The sequence below is a fragment of the Ranitomeya variabilis genome, chromosome 6 (genome assembly GCF_051348905.1).
Source record: "Ranitomeya variabilis isolate aRanVar5 chromosome 6, aRanVar5.hap1, whole genome shotgun sequence".
NCBI classification, from domain to species: domain Eukaryota; kingdom Metazoa; phylum Chordata; class Amphibia; order Anura; family Dendrobatidae; genus Ranitomeya; species Ranitomeya variabilis.
In genome coordinates, this window is record NC_135237.1 from 230493866 (window position 1) to 230516181 (window position 22316).

The following is a 22316-nucleotide window of genomic DNA, read 5'->3' on the forward strand; positions in this document are numbered from 1 at the left end:
TGTGAGCCAGTTTCTTTGTAGCAGTTGATGGTTTTTGCCACTGCACTTGGGGACACTTTCAAAGTTTTCCCAATTTTTTGGACTGACTGACCTTCATTTCTTAAAGTAATGATGGCCTCTCATTTTTCTTTACTTAGCTGCTTTTTTCTTGCCAGAATACAAATTCTAACAGTCTATTCAGTAGGACTATAAACATAAGGATGAATGACCTCGGGGAGATCAAAACAGCCAAGACGCGGAGACACCATCACGTGTTTCTCAACGCAGTGATCCAGAATACTGCCCCATCCCTTATGGGAAATATGCAAATGCATGTAGAAAAGCCGCAGAGACACCGGCGTTGAGAAACACGTGATGGTGTCTCCGTGGCTTTTCTACATGTATTCAGTAGGACTGTCAGCTGTGTATCCACCAGACTAGTGTATCCACCTAGAATATAAGACATATTTTCAGTTGTTTCACACTTTTTTGTTAAGTATATAATTCCACATGTGTTAATTCATAGTTTTGATGCCTTCAATGTGAATTTACAATTTTCATAGTCATGAAAATACAGAAAAATCTTTAAATGAGAAGGTGTGTCCAAACTTTTAGTCTTGTGTGTGTGTGTGTGTGTGTGTGTGTGTGTATTTACTTTTTATTTTTTCTTTTAGGAACAATTTGTGCGGTTTCTTTTTTGATTGCACTTATATTTGTACTGCAGTCTGGGAACTACTGGCTGGCTTTATTTGATGGTTTTGCTGGATCCATACCCTTGCTGATTATAGCTTTTTGTGAGATGTTTTCAGTAGTTTACATATATGGAGTAGACAGGTAAGTTTACTAAAAAATTCAATGATGCTAAAAGAACTGTAAAAGAAGCGTAAAGCACAAATAGGATCTTATCTAAATTAGGCAAGTCAGGTAAACATTAGTGATGAGCGAGTGTGCTCATTAGGCTGGGGTCATACTAGCATTGAATCACGAATCTGTGCAAGTGGCTCGGAGCATAGTAGCATGACACTCGGCTCCCGCTTGCAGCAGAGCAGGAGCCGAGAGTCATTAGCATATCGCATCTCATGCTCTCGCATCGTATGCCATACACTGGCTGACCCCAGCCTTACAAGAGTTTTCCGAGCATGCTCGGGTGTACTCTAAGTATCTTTATGTCCACACAGCTGCATAATTTGTGGCTGCTAGACAGCCTGAATACATGTGGGGATTCCCTAACAAACAGGCAATCCCTGCTTGTGTTCAGTTTGTCTAACAGCTGCAAATCATGCGGCTGCTGCGGGGACAAAATCATAATCTACGAGCATGCCCAAGATACTCAGAGAACACCCGAGAATGTTTGGAAAACTCGAGTAACGAGCACACTCGCTTATCACTAGTAAACATGGATATATATGCTCACCTGACTGGGTTGTGTGTAACACAACCACTATATGGTGTCTTATCATCTGCTGCAGCATCAACAAGGATTCAACCTGCCAAGATACTCAGAAAGGAGGATTTGATCTGCGCTTCTTAATTATCAGACAAGGATCCAACAACCAAGGATCATTAAAAGTGGTTTATTGTGAATATAATATTGACAATAAGCCACTTATAAAAATCCTTGACTGATAATTCAGCAGCTCAGATTAAATCCACTTTTCTGGGTATCTTGCTGCTAAAGAATTTAGACCTCTTCCTGAACTTAGTCAATGCAGAGCTAGAACCCCCCAAAAAGTTTTTTCCTACCAAAACCAAGGAACAAAGTGTCAAACAATCCTGAAGATCCTGAATAGGTAAAATGAGTAGAAAGTAATATTCATTAGAGTAAACCTTGCTTATGCTTATGAATTTGGTTGTAGAATGGTTATGGTTGGCACAGTCATCCCGTGTAATAGGGTGAAGAGTAAATGTATTCATTTCTGAACTTGGTCATCAATAAATGGGAAATGTTATGATCCTAGTGGCAAGGATCGCAGGTCAGACTAGCTAAGTAACTGAACAGACTACTAGCTCTGGGGAAGTGGTAACTAGATTGACCGCAACCTGATCCTATCCGCAAACAACTATAGGCAGCCGTGGAACGTTACCTAAAAATCCTAGACGTCTCGTCACGGCCTGAGAAACTGACTATTCCTGGAGGGAAAGTAAGTCCTCACTTGCCTCAGTGGAAGACCCCAAAGATATAGAATAGCCCCCCACAAATATTAACGGTGAGTTAAGGGGAAAGCACAAACGCAGAGATGAAATCAGATTTAGCAAATGAGGCCCGCTAATACTAGATAGCAGAAAATAGGAAGGAAACTGTGCGGTCAATAAAAAACCCTATTCAAAATATCCACGCAGAGATTGCTCGAGCCCCCGCACCAACTAACGGTGCGGGGGAAGCAACACCGTACCCCAGAGCTTACCAGCAAAAAGAAATCACATGTTAGCAAGCTGGACTAGACTCATCATACACAGAAATCATATTGCAGGCAGATGAGCAAAAAATATTCAAACAGAACTTAGCTTATCCTGAAGAGGCAGAAAACGAGATAATCAGGAGTAATCAGAATAGCACTGAATACATTGACAGCCGGCAACAAGTGGAAGTGAAGCAGAGCTAAATAGGAGCCTCCCTGGTGAATAACGAAGCAGCTGATCCAGCAGACCCGCAGGATAATAAACCAAACCACCAGGGGGAGCCAAAAAACCAAAGTCACACAATACCATCTGTGACCACAAGAGGGAGCCTGAAAACGGAGTTCACAACAGGGAAAATTCCTTAGTGCATGTGTAAGGAGGTTGCTTTCCCTGCTCCTTGCCTGGAACCACGTAGTCAGACAGCTGGGTTGTTGGGGGGAAGACTTTCTGCCCTGGACAGAGGGGACGAGGTGACTGCTGGGAAGAGAGAGGTGTGGTCAGAAAAGAGCGGGAGAGCAGAGAGAAGGCAGCGCGCCAAAGAGAGGGCAGGCTGCAGCGCCGTGCTCCCCTTAAGGTAGTGCTCCCCGTGAGGGCACTGAGACTGAGATACCCACCTTAGTGAAGGCTGTATGTGAGGGTGTAGACTTGGAAGCCTCCTGAATCAGAAAAGACTCCTCACCTGACAGTGCAGAGACCGTGGCTCGAGTGCAGCCCTGGTGACCACAGTGACATGCAAAGATCCGAGTGTGATAAGTAACTGCCCAGTGTTTTGTGTGCGACATCATTACTACAGAGAGACTGTCAGCCTGGTGCACAGAGACTCCTGCAGCAGTGACGGAGACTGTGCTATTTCCTGGTTCCAGTTTCACTTTGAGAAGAACAGTCTGCAAAAAGTTTAACCCCGGAGTCTTCAGTTCTCAGAAGACAGGAAAGACTTCAGGCTCTTCAAGTGCTGCTGGTGACTGTACTAGTGATGAGTCGCTCATGAACGAGCCAACACAAAGAGCCGGCTCCCTGCTGTGAACGATGGGAGCCGGCACACCAATGAGAGCCACTAAAAATCCTGAATGGCTCTCACTGGGTGTAAAATCCCGGACTTCGGGAGGCGTAACTCCGCCCACCTGAGCAAAACCCCGCCCACACTTCAATTTAATTGGCTCTAAGAAGTGGGCGGAGTTTCGGACGCCTGAATAGCTATTGAATAGGGATCCATTTAGGATCCAAAAAGAGCCGATTCGTGAGCCGAAAGAGCCGGCTCTTTTTGGTGAGCGGAGCCATGAGAGTCGGATCACCAAAAAGAGCCGGACTGCCCATCACTAGACTGTACCCACATTGGCATAAGGACCCTCCAGTCAGGATTTCCCTGGACTGATAAGTTACAAGAACACTTGTTTTTTTCCATTTCTATTCTGCTTAACTGTTTCATACCTTCAGTTAACTTGCTTTATCTCTATTAACCCCCTGTTTACTCCCTGCGAGGATAATTTTACCCCTGTTAATAAATCCCCTCTAACAGTTGGTCTGTCTGTTCCGTGGTGACATACGCAACCCTGCACCCTATTACACATGTTTTTCACAAAGCTGGGCCACTGGAAGTATACAATGGGAAGAATTTACCAAGGACTATGCACTAGTTTTATGGCATAAAAAACTTATTTTGCCAAATGCCTTTTTTAGATTTTGCACCGTTCTTCAAAAATGTGTGGGAAAATTGAATGAATGAGACTGGTGAGTTATTGTAAGCCAGGTTTATGAATTGCTTTTTTAAAAAAAAACAAAAAAAAACGAAAAGTCATACAAAAATTTTGTAATTCTTACATCAGTAAGGAGATGTCTTAAAAACTTGATGAAACATTTCTAAACAATAGTGTAATATTTATAGGGTTGTCTGAACAAAAAGAGAAAAGTTTCACATAGGCTTTGTAAAAGTAGAAACTAACAAATTAGGTAATGCCTTCTGGCATACCCCTTAATTCAGCATAGGTTGCTGCATGGTCTGTGCTGACACAAGGAGAGGAGATTTTACTGCTCCACAAACAGAACTGCTTAGGTCTATGAATGACTGTGGTGCAATACATCACCAGAAAAACATCTGGCTACAGCAGTCCTAATGCTGGTGGAGAGCTGACTTCTCCTTTTCATATCTCAACACAGACATTGGAGGTACCTGTGCTGGATCCATATGGGTGTCGGTAGGTGAGTATCACTTTGTTAATATGGTACAGCTTCTATGGTATACAATTAAAAGGAATATATCCATAGGAACAACCCTCTTAAGCTGTGTATATTGTTATGTTGGTCATAGAAAGTTGAATAAAATGATACATTGATATGCGCAAACTGATATCTTATTCAAGAGAAATCTGTTTCTTTTTAGATGTAAATTAGCTGCTTATATCTATCGGTCAGACACAGATCTTCCTGAAAACCTACCTCCAGAACTTATTTTCAATTAAACAGGGTGCTACCAGTGTAATGTCTGACAGTCTGCTCTCCTGATTCCCCCTTTCATTAAAAAATACTCTAAAAGCAGATATGAAGGTATCATTGTATTCAACTTACTCTGACTGGCATACCCTAGAAATGGCTTAGGAGGGTTGACCCTAGAGATAGATTCCCTTTAAATTTATTGCCACTTCTGCTTACTGTGCTTTTAGATCACTGAGCTGATCCTATCCACTTACATAATATTGTACCAGCAAAATTAACTTATGAAATGTCCAATTCAGTATATCAAGAGTAGGATACTCCATTCCATTATTGCTTAAAAATCATAAAACTTTCAGTCTTTTTCTTTTTATATTTCTCTGCTTTGGTGGGTAATTTGTTTCCATACGGAGCACATATTTTTTTTATAGCAAATGTGATCGATGACACTCCGTTATCAGTGAAGTATCATGAACCATAAATTTTTGGTGCCTGTTACGCAGCCAATACTGTAATGCCATATCCATCTTGGTTGTGGCATTACTGTGATTGGCTGGCCATCTAACTTCATCTGGGATTAAAAAAGGACAGGCGTTGCCCGGCTCTACACACTGACACCATTGCACAGCTGTCATGTCGGATGCTGTTCATACCAGGGCGTTTGACAGACAGCGGTAATTCCGCTTTTGTCCACTATGTGCTCAGTGGCGTCGGCTAGATTTTATCTAGCTGGTCCGGGGTTATTTTAGCTGGTGCTCGGATTGGAAGCTGGGCCACGCCCACTGCCTTTAAATAGTTCTTCTGAACATTGGGCATCGCCGATTATAGCTTCTGTCTAGTGCTTGGTTATCTTGGTCTGGAGTGGTGAGATAGGAGTTGGAGTATCGTATCTGGTGGTGTATTTCCTTTTGTCTTATTTACTCCTTCCTATATTTGTATTTATTTTGCCCTGCGCATTTATAGTGTATTCCTGAGTGACTGCGGCGTGGTGTATATTTTCCGTTATCCTTGTCTGTGCTAACTGTGGGTATTGGTGTATGATCTGTTCACTGGGTGGTGGGCGGTGGTTTCAGCCTAGGGTTGAAACAGGAGACAGGGCGAGGGTCGAGGCCTAGACATGCACACCATCAGTGTAAACTCTAGGTAGAGGGTCAGTCAGGATTTCCCTAGTCTGAGGGAAATTGCAGGGGCCCGGGCTATTAGCTCTTGCCCACCTAGTCTTCCCGTGACAACAGCTCTGTGACACTTCATATTAGAGGGATAGAGTGCTTGTCTAGGCCTGTGTGCACAGTATAACAAATCAGAGGCCTGTAGTGTTGATGTACAGTTGGTACGGAAAGTATTCAGACCCCTTTACATTTTTCACTCATTGTTTCATTGCAGCCATGTGGTAAATTCAAAAAAGTTCATTTTTTTTCACATTGATGTACCCCATCTTAACTGAAAAAAAAACAGAAATGTAGAAATATTTGCAAACGTAATAAAAAAGAAAAACTGAAATATCACATGGTCATAAGTATTCAGACCCTTTGCTCAGACACTCATGTTTAAGTCACATGCTGTCCATTTCCTTGTGATCCTCCTTGAGATGATTCTACTCCTTCAATGGAGGCCAGACATTTTTAATTAAACTGATAGGACTTGATTTGGAAAGGCACACACCTGTCTAAATAAGACCTCACAATTCACAGTGCATGTCAGACCTAATGAGAATCATGAGGTCAAAGGAAGTGGCCAAAGATCTCAGAGACAGAATTGTGGCAAAGCACAGATCTGGCCAAGGTTACAACACAATTTCTGCAGTACTCAAGGTTCCTAAGAGCACAGTGGCCTCCATAATCCTTAAATGGAAGAAGTTTGGCACCACCAGAAGTCTTTCTAGACCTGGCCGTCCAGCCAAACTGAGCATTCATGGGAGAAGAGCCTTGGTGAGAGTGGTAAAAGAAGAACCCCAAAATCACTGTGGCTGAACTCCAGACATGCAGTAGGGAGAAAGTTCCACAAAGTCAACTATCACTGCAGCCCTCCACCACTCAGGCCTTTATGGCCTGATGGAAACCTCTCCTCAGTGCAAGACATATGAAGGCATGCATAGAGTTTGCTAAAAAAAACACATAAAGGACTCCCAGACTATGAGAAATAAGATTCTCTGGTCTGATGAGACGAAGATAAACCTTTTTGTTGATAATTCTAAGTGGTTTGTGTGGAGAAAACCAGGCACTGCTCATCACCTGCCCAATACAATTCCAACAGTGAAACATGGTGGTGGCAGCATCATGCTATGGGGGTGTTTTTCAGCTTCAGGGACAGGACGACTGGTTGCCATTGAAGGAAACATGAATGCGGCCAAGAACAGAGATATCTGTATGAAAAGCTCATCCAGAGTGCTCTGGACCTCAGACCTGGCCAAAGGTTCACCTTCCAACAAGACAATGACCCTAAGCACACAGCTAAAATAACAAAGGAGTGGCTTCAGAACAACACTGTGACCATTCTTGACTGGCCCAGCAAGAGCCCTGACCTAAACTCAATTGAGCATCTCTGTAGATACCTGAAAATGCCTGTCCACCAACGTTCACCATCCAACTGATGGAACTGGAGAGGGTCTGCAAGGAAGAATAGCAGATCCCCAAATCCAGGTATGAAAAACTTGTTGCATCATTCCCAAGAAGACTTATGGCTGTATTAGCTCAAAAGGGTGCTTCTACTCAATACTGAACAAAGGGTCTGAATATTTATGACCATGTGATATTTCAGTTTTTCTTTTTTAATCAATTTGCAAAAGTTACTACAGTACATTTCTTTTTTTTCAGTCAAGATGGGGGCAGAGTGTACATTAATGAGAAAAAAATGAACTTTTTGGAATTTACCAAATGGCTGCAATGAAACAAAGAGCAACAAATGTATTTTGCATTTTCCAGTGAGAAATAAGTATTTGATCCCCTACCAACCATTAAAAGTTTTGTCTCCTACAGACCAGTTCGACGCTCCTAATCAACTCGTTACCATTGCATTAAAGACAGCTGTCTTACAGTCACCTTTATAAAAGACTCCTGTCCACAGACTCAAGTAATCAGTCAGACTCTAACCTCTACAACATGGGCATGACCAAAGAGCTTTATAAGGATGCCAGGGAAAAGATCATAGACCTGCACAAAGCTGGAATGGGCTACAAAACCATAAGTAAGATGCTGGGTGAGAAGGAGGCAACTGTTGATGCAATAGTAAGAAACTAGAAGAAATACAAAATGACTAAATCAACATTGATCTGGGGCACCATGCAAAATCTCACCTCGTGGGGTATCTTTGATCATGAGGAAGGTGAGAGATCAGCCTAAAACTACACAGGGTAAACTTGTTAATGATCTCAAGGCAGCTGGGGCCACAGTCACCAAGAAAACCATTGGTAGCACATTATGACGTAAAGGTTTCAAATCCTGCAGTGCCCGCAAGGTTCCCCTGCTCAAGAAGGCACATGTGCAGGCCCATCTGAAGTTTGCCAATCAACACCTGGATGATTCTGTGAGTGACTGGGGGAAGGTGCTGTGGTCAGATGAGACAAAAAATTAGCTATTTGGCATTATCGCAACTTGCCTTTTTTGGAGGAAGAGAAATGCTGCCTATGACCCAAAGAACACTGTCCCCACTGTCAAGCATGGAGGTGGAAACATTATATTTTGTGGGTGTTTCTCTGCTAAGGGCACAGAACTTATTTCACTGCATCAATGGGAGAATGGATAGAGCCATGTACTGTAAAATACTCAGTGACAACCTCCTTCCCTCCGCCACTATATTAAAAATGGGTTGTGACTGGGTCTTCCAGTAAGACAATGACCCAAGCCAAGGCAACAAAGGAGTGGCTCAAAAAGAAGCACATTAAGGTCATGGAATGGCCTAGCCAGTTTCCAGACCTTAATCTCATATAAAACTTATTGAGGGAGTTGAAGCTCCAAGTTGCCAAGCGACAGCCTCAAAATCTTAATGATTTATAGATGAACTGCAAAGAGGAGTGGACCAAAATTCCTCCTGACATGTGTGCAAACCTCATCTTCAACTACAAAAAACATCTGACTGCTGTGCTTTCCAACAAGGGTTTTGCCACCAAGTATTAAGTCTTGTTTGCCAGAGGGATCAAATACTTATTTCTCACTGCAAAATGCAAATACATTTATATAATTTATGCAATGGGATTTTCTGGATTTTATTTTTGATATTCTATGTTAAAATTAACCTACCCTTAAAATTATAGACTGTTCATGTCTTTGTCATGTTCATGTCTTTCCAACAAGGGTTTTGCCACCAAGTATTAAGTCTTGTTTGCCAGAGGGATCAAATACTTATTTCTCACTGCAAAATGCAAATACATTTATATAATTTATGCAATGGGATTTTCTGGATTTTATTTTTGATATTCTATGTTAAAATTAACCTACCCTTAAAATTATAGACTGTTCATGTCTTTGTCAGTGGGCATAGATTTTATTGGGCATTAGTGGGCATGGATTTTATTTTTGATATTCTATGTTAAAATTAACCTACCCTTAAAATTATAGACTGTTCATGTCTTTGTCAGTGGGCATACTTACAAAATCAGCAAGGGATCGAATATTTATTTTCCCAACTGTACATTCTGCATTGAGCCTAGGGAGAGAGAGAGAGTTGCAGGAGCAGGAAGAGTGACAGAATCCAGTCTGTAGAGAGGGATTAGGCCTGTGAAGTCCTTTGGCAAATATATAGCTGCATTTTTTTGTGAGGGATGCAAAAATGGAATATATTTTGATCCATCAAGTAGGGATGCAAAAATGGAATATATTTTGATCCATCAAGTATTGCGTGCTTTGAGGTCCTTTATTGTGTTATATTACACACCTAAGAATCGTTGAAACATTTTTCTGGGCTACATTTCTCAACCATACACTATTCCATAGTGTGGAGTAAATTTATGTGATATCTAAAACTGAGAAAAAGCTTTTAAAAATTTTGTAGGCTTCCATTTCTCAGACATGCAGTGTTACGTGGTCTGTGCTTATTTCTGTGATCTCTAAAGCCGGGTGCCCACGATCTGGAACTAGCAGTGCTTTGGTGTGCTGCCGTCTATTGAATGCAGGCAAACCCACATGTGTTGACTGCACCATGTGGATTTAACTCATTCAGTTAATTTCTATTGATGTAATGTCTCTTGTGTAGACTAGCGTCTCCGCAAAAGAAATTGACATGCTGCAGTCTGGAAAGATGTCCCGTATGTCAGTCTTGAAGAGTGATCCACAGGCGTCTGTGGATGCATAGAGGACATGAAATTTCTTGAAATCCCATCCACTATGCTGTCACAGCTAGCTGCTGCAGGTTTGACACTGCATAAATACGCAGCATCAAACCCGCAGCAGTTCCCGATCATGGGCACATACCCTTAAACTGAGATAAAGCATTGAACATTTTTCTGGATTAAATTTAACCCCTTAGTGACAGGGCCAAATTTAAGAAATCTAACCAGTGTCCCTTTATGTGGTAATAACTCTGGAATGCTTCAAAATATCCCAATGATTTTGAGATTGTTTGTTTTTTCGTTATATGTTATACTTCATGTTAATGGTAAATATACAGTATGTCTATATGTTTTGTGTTTATTTATAAAAAATATCAGAAATTTGATAAAAATGTTAAAAAAATTGCAATTTTCAAACTTTGAATGATTATCCCTTTAATCCAGATAGTCATACCACCAAAAACATTTATAAATAACGTTTCCCACATGTCTGCTTTACATCAGCACCATTTGTAAAATGTTATTTTACTTTGTTGGCCTATAGGAGGTTTAAAAATGTAGCAGCAATTTTTCATTTTTTCAAGGAAATTTACAAAACTTTTTTTTTTTAAGGACCTATTCAGGTTTGAAGTGACTTTTGGGGTCCTAGATATTGAAAAACCTCCAAAAGTGACACCATTTTAAAAACAGCACCACCCATCATATTGACAACTGCTGTCAGGTAGTTTATTTACCCTTCAGGTGATGTTAAGGAATGAATGCAAAGTAGCATGACAGGAAAGAAAAAATACGTTTTTACCACCTAAATGTCGGTAACTTCTGAACAGGTCACTGTAGCCGGCAGACTCTAAGGCCACTATTTGGCTGTGAATTGCCTTGGCAAATATCAGGACCACATAATCATGATCTCAGGATGCCGAAATGGATAAAGAGGGAGCACCCACATTCTGTTAACCATTTATATGATATAGCCACTATTGATAGCATCTAATGGGTTAAACAGATATGGACGGTGCCAACACTGATCGTGGCTGATACAGCAAGTTGTCAGCTATGGTGTACTGCCGACAGCTGCTGGATTGTCACCTGTATGGGGATGCTATTCTCTTTTACAGTATCTCAGGTCAGTTAAAAGACATATTGGCGGTCATTAAGTTTAAGGTTAATTGTCATCCATACACTTTTGCGTTGTTTCTGTTACATTACGGTAGAGCAAATTCGCAAAAACCGCTTTGATTACTGCAAGTGACCAATTTCTTTCTTTTATTAAAAGTAAACTTTGTTGCAAGAGGCCTAGCAATTACAAAATGTGTAAGGTGTGCATTAAGGGATAGGGAAGTGGAAGTTCTGATGATGGTGCAAGCAGATGGTTAGGACATGGGGCAGATGTGACTACACCTGTTGCTGGAGCACAGGAAATACGCATATCCACGACACATAGGTTCCTGTCTCAGTTTGCAGGGAGGCACGGTACACCACTTCTGAAGCCAGAGCAGTGCAAACAGGTGCTTAGTTGGATAGCAGATAATGCTTCTAGCTGGCTTGGCAGCACCACACAGTTTTCCCCATGGTCCAGTCTCACCAGCGTAAAGTCTGGATCACTTAAAGGGAACCTGTCATCCCCCCCCAGGCGTTTGTAACTAAAAGAGCCACCTTGTGCAGCACTGATGCTGCATTCTGACAAGGTCGCTCTTTTAGTTTGGGTCCCTGGCACTGCTGCAATAATGGCTTTTGAAATTTGTTCCTCATATTGTGAAATTGTCCAGGGGGCAGGTCTTTCCCCCTGAATCTAGACGCCTCACAACCATCAATCATGGCCTCTGCGCGTCAGGCGCCACCTCCTCTTCCTTCAGTAGCGTCCCCGGCGCCTGCGCTGTTGATTTTTTGGGGGGCATGCGCAGTTGCATTGCCCTTCGAACTTCCAGCGCAGGCACTGTGGATGCTACTGAAGGAAGAGGAAGCGGCGCCCGGCGCTCAGAGGCCATGTGTGACGGCTGGGCGACTAGATTTGGGGGAAAGACCTGCCTCCGGGACAATTTCAAAATGAACAAAGCCTGGATTAGCCCACACTTTTCCATACAACCAGGTGACAGCAGCACAAAGTGTAAGTGATATTCAATATTTTAATGAGGCCTGCCAGTTGTTGCCTTTCAGGGGTCTATGGATGACCCTCCTCATATTTTCTGCCTGGCTTTGAAATTTCTGGAAAGCCTTTACGACTCTATAAGTACATCAAGTACATTTATTTCAACTTTTTTTTATGACATCAATGACTCATCCATACAATTTAGCATGGTTATTGTTGCATTAGGGTGGTATATAAAACTTACAAAAAACATTGAAAAATAGTTCAGGATTGGATTACTCCTTCATACAGTATTACATGCTTTCTGTCACATTTTGGTGCTATATAACAGTAGGAAAAAGCGTTTGAATATTTGGATTCTTTCTTCACATTTCATACTTTTACACTATTCCATGTTCAGGAGTACATTTTAGTAATAAACAACACTAAAAAAAACACATTTAGAAGTGTTGCTGGGTTGCATTTCTCAGCAATACAGTTTTACTTATTCTTGGGAACATTTATTTGGTATATACCGTATATACTCGAGTATAAGCCGACCCGAGTATAAGCCGAGATCCCTAATTTTGCCACAAATAAAGTGGGAAAACTTAATGACTCGAGTATAAGCCTAGGGTGGGAAATGCAGCAGCTACTGGTAAATTTCAAAAATAAAAATAGATACCAATAAAAGTAAAATTAACCGAGACATCAGTAGGTTTTAGAATATCCATATTGAATCAGGAGTCCCATATAATGCTCCATACAGTTTATGATGGGCTCCATAAAATGCTCCATATTAAAATATGCATCATGCAATGCTGAACAAAGGTTAATAATGGCCCCATAAGATGCTCTATAGAAACATTTGCCCCATACAATGCTGCACAAAGGTTGATGGTCCCATAAGATGCTCCATAGAAATATTTGCCCCATACAATGCTGCATAAAGGTCAATAATGGCCTCATAAGATGCTCCATAGAAACATGTGCCCCATACAATTGTGCATAAAGGTTAACCCCTTCATGACCCAGCCTATTTTGACCTTAATGACCTGGCCATTTTTTGCAATTCTGACCAGTGTCCCTTTAATTAATACTTTGTATTTATTTTTTATATAACGTTTCTGTGGTGCAATCCCCATTAGGAAATGTGCTCCACTATTGTTAATGCCATCCAGTGCACATCTTGCCTCATGTATGCAGTCCTTGATCAGCCGGTCGAGGGTGCATACTGCTGTGCGAGATGTGAGCACGTTGTGCATTTGGAATCCCAGATTCTGGATCTAAATGTGCAGCTGGCAACACTGAGATCCATAGACAATATGGAGAGGAGTCTTCTGCTCACAGAGCAGACGCTCAATGGGATAGATGAGGAGGGGGATGGTAGGATGGAGCTGCAGGACAGTAAGGCAGTTAGCTGGGTGACAGATAGAAGGCGGGGTAGAGGGAAGAGTGCCAGGGAGGCTAGTCCTGATCTGGCACACCCCAATAAGTTCGCTAAGTTGGCGGATGAGGGGGGTGCCAGTACAGGGGTAGCACTGCTGCAGCCAGGCATGTCCTCTGAAAGCCGGAGGAGTGACTGCTCTAGTAAGGAGGGAAATAGGAGAGCAGGGCAGGCCAGACAGGTGCTGGTAGTGGGGGACTCAATTATTAGGGGAACAAATAGGGCAATCTGTCACAAAGACAGGGATCGTCGAACGGTGTGCTGCCTACCTGGCGCTCGAGTCCGACACATTGCTGATCGGGTGGACAGATTACTGGGAGGGGCTGGTGAGGACCCAGCGGTCATGGTGCACATTGGCACAAATGACAAAGTTAGAGGTAGGTGGAAGGTCCTTAAAGATGATTTCAGGGAATTAGGCTGCAAGCTGAAAGCAAGGACCTCCAACGCTGTATTTTCCAAAATACTGCCTGTACCACGTGCCACGCCAGAGAGGCAACGGGAGATTAGGGAGGTTAATAAGTGGCTCAAGAATTGGTGTAGGAAGGAGGGGTTTGGGTTCCTGCAGAAGTGGGCCGACTTCTCAGTTGGCTACAGGCTCTACGCTAGGGACGGGCTGCACCTCAATGGGGAAGGTGCAGCTGTGCTGGGGGAAAAAATGGTAAGAAGGTTGGAGGAGTGTTTAAACTAGGGATTGGGGGGGAGGGTATTCATTTTATAGGAGGGGAAGATAGTGCAGATAGAGACCTGGGCACAAATAAGGAAGTTAGGGGTGGCGGGGGCATGGGGGGTGGGGTTAGAACAGTTAGTAATTTAAGAAAGAATAGAGGTACAGAGAGGAACATCAAGTGCATGTATACTAATGCCAGAAGCCTCGCCAACAAAATGGACGAATTTGAACTAATGTTGTTGGAACATAATTATGACATGGTGGGGATATCTGAAACATGGCTGGATGAGAGCCATGACTGGGCTGTTAACTTGCAGGGCTATAGTCTGTTCAGAAATGACCGTACAGATAAGCGAGGGAGAGGGGTGTGTCTGTATTAAAATCCACCTTAAAACCCATCCTGCATGATAATATAGGTGAATCTAATGAAAATGTAGAGTCCCTGTGGGTGGAGATAAGGGGAGGGGGAAAAAATAATAAATTATTGATAGGGGTTTGTTATAAATCTCCAAAAATAATGGAAGCAATGGAGAATATCCTCGTAAAGCAAATAGATGAAGCTGCGACTCAAGGAGAAGTCATTATTATGGGGGACTTCAACTACCCTGAAATAGATTGGGGAACAGAAACCTGCAATTCCAGTAAAGGTAATCGGTTTTTGACAACTATGAGAGACAATTACCTTTCACAACTGGTTCAGGAGCCAACAAGAAGGGGGGCACTGCTAGACCTAATATTAACCAACAGGCCAGACCGCATAGCAAATATAAGGGTTGGGGGTCACTTGGGGAATAGTGATCACAAAATAATAAGTTTTCAGGTCTCCTTTAATAAGATGGGTAGTAGGGGGGTGACAAGGACACTAAACTTCAGGAGAGCAAATTTCCAACGGATGAGAGAGGATCTTGGTGCAATTAACTGGGACGATATCCTGAGGCATAAAAATACACAAAGAAAATGGGAGACGTTTATTAGCCTCCAGGAAAGGACCTGTGCACAGTATATACCGTATGGGAATAAACATACTAGAAATAGGAGGAAACCAATATGGCTAAATAGAGCTGTAAGGGGCGCAATAAGTGACAAAAAGAAAGCATTTAGAGAATTAAAGGAAGTAGGTAGTGATGAGGCATTAAATAAATATAGAAAATTAAATAAATTCTGTAAAAAGCAAATCAAGGTAGCAAAGATTGAGACAGAGAGACTCATTGCCAGAGAGAGCAAAAATAACCCCAAAATATTATTTAACTACATAAATAGAAACTAAAAAATGATAGTGTTGGCCCCCTTAAAAATAGTCTGAGTGAAATGGTGGATGAGGATGGGGAAAAAGCCAATATGCTAAATGACTTTTTTTCATCAGTATTTACAAAAGAAAATCCCATGGCAGCCAATATGACTAGTGATAAAAATCCCCAATTAAATGTTACCTGCTTAACCCAGCAGGAAGTACGGCGGCGTCTAAAAATCACAAAAATTGACAAATCTCCGGGCCCGGATGGGATACACCCCCGAGTACTGCAGGAACTAAGTACAGTCATTGATAGACCGTTATTTTTAATCTTTAAAGAGTCCATAATAACAGGGTCTGTACCACAGGACTGGCGTATAGCAAATGTGGTGCCAATATTTAAAAAGGGGACAAATCTGTGAGCCCTATCTGGGACAGCGATGATAATGTGTGCAAACTGTAAAGCGCTGCGGAATATGTTCGCGCTATATAAAAATAAAGATTATTATTATTATTATTATTATTATTAAAAACTGAACTCGGAAATTATAGGCCAGTAAGCTTAACCTCTACTGTGGGTAAAATCCTGGAGGGCATTCTAAGGGATGCTATACTGGAGTATCTGAAGAGGAATAACCTCATGACCCAGTATCAGCACGGGTTTACTAGGGACCGTTCATGTCAGACTAATTTGATCAGCTTCTATGAAGAGGTAAGTTCCGGACTGGACCAAGGGAACCCAGTGGACGTAGTATATATGGACTTTTCAAAAGCTTTTGATACGGTGCCACACAAAAGGTTGATACATAAAATGAGAATAATGGGGATAGGGGAAAATATGTGCAAGTGGGTTGAGAGCTGGCTCAGGGATAGGAAACAAAGGGTGGTTATTAATGGAGCACACTCGGACTGGGTCGCGGTTAGTAGTGGGGTACCACAGGGGTCAGTATTGGGCCCTCTTCTTTTTAACATATTTATTAATGACCTTGTAGGGGGCCATTCAGAGTAGAATTTCAATATTTGCAGATGACACTAAACTCTGCAGGGTAATCAATACAGAGGAGGACAATTTTATATTACAGGATGATTTATGTAAACTAGAAGCTTGGGCTGATAAATGGCAAATGAGCTTTAATGGGGATAAATGTTACCCCCTTCAAGTCGCGGCCCTTTTTCGTTTTTGTGTTTTCGTTTTTCGCTCCCCTCCTTCCCAGAGCCATAACTTTTTTATTTTTCCGTCAATATGGCCATGTGAGGGCTTGTTTTTTGCGGGACGAGTTGTACTTTTGAAACACATCATTGGTTTTACCATGTCATGTACTAGAAAATGGGAAAAAAATTCCAAGTGCGGTGAATTTGCAAAAAAAGTGCAATCCCACACTTGTTTTTTGTTTGGCTTTTTTGCTAGGTTCACTAAATGCTAAAACTGAACTGCCATTATGATTCTATAGGTCATTTCGAGTTCATAGACACCTAACATGTCTAGGTTATTTTTTATCCAAGTGGTGAAAAAAAATTCCAAACTTTGCTTTAAAAAAAAAAAAAAAAAAGTGCAATTTTCCGATACCCGTAGCGTCTCCAATTTCCGTGATCTAGGGTCGGGTGAGGGCTTATTTTTTTGCGTGCCGAGCTGGTGTTTTTAATGATACCATTTCGGCGCAGATACGTTCTTTTGATCGCCCGTTATTGCATTTTAACGCAATGTCGCGGCGACCAAAAAAACGTAATTCTGGCGTTTCGGATTTTTTTCTCGCTACGCTGTTTAGCGATCAGGTTAATGCTTTTTTTTAATTGATAGATCGGGCGATTCTGAACGCGGCGATACCAAATATGTGTAGGTTTGGTTTTTTTTTATTGTTTTATTTAGGATGGGGCGAAAGGGGGGTGATTTAAACTTTTATATTTTTAATATTTTTTTCACATTTTTAAAAACTTTTTTTTTTCACTTTTGCCATGCTTCAATAGCCTCCAAGGGAGGCTAGAAGCAGGCACAGCCCGATCTGCTCTGCTACATAACAGCGATCATCAGATCGCTGTTATGTAGCTGAAATGCAGGTGTGCTGTGAGCGCCGACCACAGGCTCACAGCAGGCCGGCATCAGTAACCACAGAGGTCTCAAGGACCTCTATGGTTACCTTCCTGATGCATCGCCGACCCCCGATCATGTGACGGGGGTCGGCGATGACGTAATTTCCGGCCGCGCGGCCGGATGCGGTAGTTAAATGCCGCTGTCTGCATTTGACAGCGGCATTTAACAGGTTAATAGCGGCGGGTGAAAAGCGATTTCACCCGCCGCTATTGCGCGCACATGTCAGCTGTACAAAACAGCTGACATGTCGCGACTTTGATGTGCGCTCACCGCCGGAGCGCACATCAAAGCAGGGGACCCGACATGCGCAGTACATGTACGGCGCATGTCGCGAAAGGGTTAAGGTCATGCACTTGGGTAGAAGTAATAAGATGTATAACTATGTGCTTAATTCTAAAACTCTGGGTAAAACTGTCAATGAAAAGGACCTGGGTGTATGGGTGGATGACAAACTCATATTCAGTGGCCAGTGTCAGGCAGCTGCTACAAAGGCAAATAAAATAATGGGATGTATTAAAAGAGGCATAGATGCTCATGAGGAGAACATAATTTTACCTCTATACAAGTCACTAGTGCGACCACACTTAGAATACTGTGCACAGTTCTGGTCTCCGGTGTATAAGAAAGACATAGCTGAATTAGAGCGGGTGCAGAGAAGAGCGACCAAGGTTATTAGAGGACTGGGGGGTCTGCAATACCAAGATAGGTTATTACACTTGGGGCTATTTAGTTTGGAAAAACGAAGGCTAAGGGGTGATCTTATGTTAATGTATAAATATATGAGGGGACAGTACAAAGACCTTTCTGATGATCTTTTTAATCATAGACCTGAGACAGGGACAAGGGGGCATCCTCTACGTCTGGAGGAAAAAAGGTTTAAGCATAATAACAGACGCGGGTTCTTTACTGTAAGAGCAGTGAGACTATGGAACTCTCTGCCATATGATGTTGTAATGAGTGATTCATTACTTAAATTTAAGAGGGGCCTGGATACCTTTCTGGAAAAGTATACTGTTACAGGGTATTTATACTAGATTCCTTGATAAGGCGTTGATCCAGGGAACTAGTCTGATTGCCGTATGTGGGGTCGGGAAGGAATTTTTTTCCCCATGGTGGAGTTTACTCTTACCACATGGGGTTTTTTTGCCTTCCCCTGGATCAACATGTTAGGGCATCTTAGGTTAGGCTATGGGTTGAACTAGATGGACTTAAAGTCTTCCTTCAACCTTAATAACTATGTAATTATGTAACTATGATGCTCACTAGATCGAATCCAGCTCGCTTCTCTCTACTTCCTAACCAAAATACACCAGTTTTACCTAACTGTGAGGAGTGGCCTAATAGATAGAACCCTTTGCTCCCCCTAGTGGACTGGAGTGTGAAGTGTGTGGTGTGGCTGTGATACCTGAACAGGAGATCTTCTTTATTACCTCCAGACGTAATATCACTCCCCCTGGTGGAAGAATGACATTACTGCAACGACCAGGACTCTGGGGCGCTGCACTTACTCTTTGCCACATGGTTTTTTTTTGCCTTGCTCTGGATCAACATGTTAGGGCATGTTAGGTTAGGCTATGGGTTGAACTAGATGGACTTAAAGTCTTCCTTCAACCTTAATAACTATGTTACTATGTTACTATGTTTATGAGGTAATAACTCAAGAACGCTTCAACGGATCCTAGCGGTTCGGAGACTGTTTTTTGTGACATATCGAGCTTCATGTTAGTGATAAATTTAGGTCAATAATTTTTGCGTTTATTTGTGAAAAAAATGGAAATTTGGCAAAAATTTTGAACATTTTGCAATTTTCAAATTTTGAATTTATATTCTGTTAAACCAGAGAGTTACGTGACACAAAATAGTTAATAAATAACATTTCACACATGTCTACTTTACATCAGCATAATTTTGGAAACAAATTTTTTTTGCTAGGAAGTTATAAAGGTTAAAATTTGACCAGCGATTTCTGATTTTTACAACAAAATTTTCAAAACCATTCTTTTTAGGGACCACCTCACATTTGAAGTCACTTTGAGGGGTCTACATGGCTGAAAATACCCAAAAGTGACACCATTCTAAAAACTGCACCCCGCAAGGTGCTCAAAACCACATTCAAGAAGTTTATTAACCCTTCAAGTGTTTCACAGCAGCAGAATCAACATGAAAGGAAAAAATTAACATTTAACTTTTTAGTCACAAAAATGAACTTTTAGCAACTATTTTTTTTATTTTCGCAAGGGATAAACTGGACCCCGAAAGTTGTTGTACAATTTGTCCTGAGTTAGCCAATACCCCATATGTGGGGGGAATCACTGTTTGGGCGCACATGGCTCGGAAGGGAAGGAGCGCCATAATGAAAAATTGGCTCCAATCTTTAGCGGACACCATGTCGCGTTTGGTGTGCCTAAAGATTGGAGCTCCCCCACAATGACCTCATTTTGGAAACTAGTCCCCCAAGGAACTTATCTAGATGCATAGTGAGCACTTTCAACCCCCAGGTGCTTCACAAATTGATCTGTAAAAATGAAAAAGTACTTTTTTTTCACAAAAAATTCTTTTAGCCTCAATTTTTTCATTTTCACATGGGCAACAGGATAAAATGGATCTTAAAATGTGTTGGGCAATTTCTCCTGAGTACACCGATACCTTACATGTGGGGGTAAACCACTGTTTGGGCACACTGCAAGACTTGGAAGGGATAGAGCGCCATTTGACTTTTTGAATGAAAAATTAGCTCCAATTGTTAGCGGACACCATGTCGTGTTTGGAGAGCCCCTTTGTGCCTAAACATTGGAGCTCCCCGACAAGTGACCCCATTTTGGAAACTAGACCCCCCAATGAACTTATCTAGATGCATAGTGAGCACTTTCAACCCCCAGGTGCTTCACAAATTGATCCGTAAAAATGAAAAAGTCCTTTTTTTTCACAAAAAATTCCTTTAGCCTTAATTTTTTCATTTTCTCATGGGCTACAGGATAAAATGGATCACAAAATGTGTTGGGCAATTTCTCCTGAGTACACCGATACCTCACATGTGGAGGTAAACCACTGTTTGGGCACACGGCAAGGCTCGGAAGGAAGGAGCGCCATTTGACTTTTTTAATGGAAAATTAGCTCCAATTGTTAGCGGTCACCATGTCGCCTTTGAAGAGCCCCTGTGTGCCTAAACATTTGAACTCCCCCACAAGTGACACCATTTTGGAAACTAGACCCCCAAAGGAACTCATCTAGATGTCTGATGAGCACTTTGAACCCCCAAGTGCTTCACAGAAGTTTATAACGTAGAGCCATGAAAATAAAAAATCATTTTTCTTTCCTCAAAAATTATTTTTTAGCCCACAATTTTTTATTTTCACAAGGGTAACAGGAGAAATTGGACCGCACAAGTTGTTGTCCAGCTTGTCCTGGGTATGCTCATACCCCATATGTGGAAGTAAACCACTGTTTGGGTGCATGGCAGAGCTCAGAAAGGAAGTAGTGACTTTTTGAAATGCAGACTTTGATGGAATGGTCTGCAGGTGTCATGTTACGTTTGCAGAGCCCCTGATGTTCCTAAACAGTAGGAACCCCCACAAGTGACCGCATTTTGGAAACTAGACCCCCCAAGAAATATATCTAGATGTGTAGTGAGCACTTTGAATCCCCAAGTGTTTCATAACAGTTTATAACGCAGAGCCATGAAAATAAAAAATCATATTTTTTCCTCAAAAATGATTTTTTTAGCCCCTAATTTTTTATTTTCACAAGAGTAACACGAGAAACTGAACACCAATAGTTGTTGTGCAGTTTGTCCTGAGTATGCTGATGCCCAATATGTGGGGGTAAACCACTGTTTGGGCACACGTCGGTACTCGGAAAGGAAGTAGTGACGTTTTGAAATGCAGACTTTGATGGAATGGTCTGCGGGCGTCACGTTGCGTTTGCAGAGCCCCTGATGTACCTAAACAGTAGAAACCCCCCACAAGTGACCCCATTTTAAAAACTAGATCCCCCAAGGAACTTATCTAGATTTGTGGTGAGCACTTTGAACCCCCAAGTGCTTCACAGAATTTTATAACGCTGAGCCGTGAAAATAAAAAATCTTTTTTTCCTCACAAAAATAATTTTTTAGCCCCCATTTTTTAATTTTTCCAAGGGTAACAGGAGAAATTAGACCCCCAAAATTGTTGTACAATTTTTTCTGAGTACGCTTATGCCCATATGTTTGGGTAAACCACTGTTTGGGCACACGTAGGGGCTCAGAAGGGAGGGAGCACCATTTGACTTTTTGAATGCAAGATTGGCAGGAATCAATGGTGGCGCCATGTTGTGATTGGAGACCCCCTGATGTGCCTAAACAGTGGAAACCCCTCAATTCTAACTCCAACACTAACCCCAACACACCCCTAACTCTAATCCCAACTCTAACTATAACCGTAATCACAACCCTAACCCCAACACACCCCTAACCACAACCCTAACCCCAACACACCCCTAAACCCTAATCCCAACCCTAACCCCAACACACAACCAACCCTAATCCCAATCCTAACCATAACCCTAACCTCAACACACCACTAACCCTAATCTTAACCCTAACCCTGATTCCAACCCTAACTCTAGTTCCATGCCCTAACCCTAAGGCTATGTGCCCACGTTGTGGATTCGTGTGCGGATTTTTCCGCGCCGTTTTTGAAAAATCCACAGGTAAAACGCACTGTGTTTTACTTGTGGATTTACTGCGGATTTCCAGTGTTTTTGTGCGGATT

The 22316-nt window shown here is 42.0% G+C and overlaps 1 protein-coding gene across 1 annotated transcript in view; it reads left to right on the plus strand.

Annotated features, from left to right (window-relative positions):
- The window catches only part of SLC6A19 (solute carrier family 6 member 19), a 752476-nt gene that overhangs the window by 567182 nt on the left and 162978 nt on the right, over positions 1-22316 (plus strand). The window contains exon 10 of the mRNA XM_077269478.1: positions 654-813. Within this exon, the coding sequence (XP_077125593.1) occupies positions 654-813 (160 nt within the window). The remainder of the gene's footprint in view (positions 1-653; positions 814-22316) is intronic.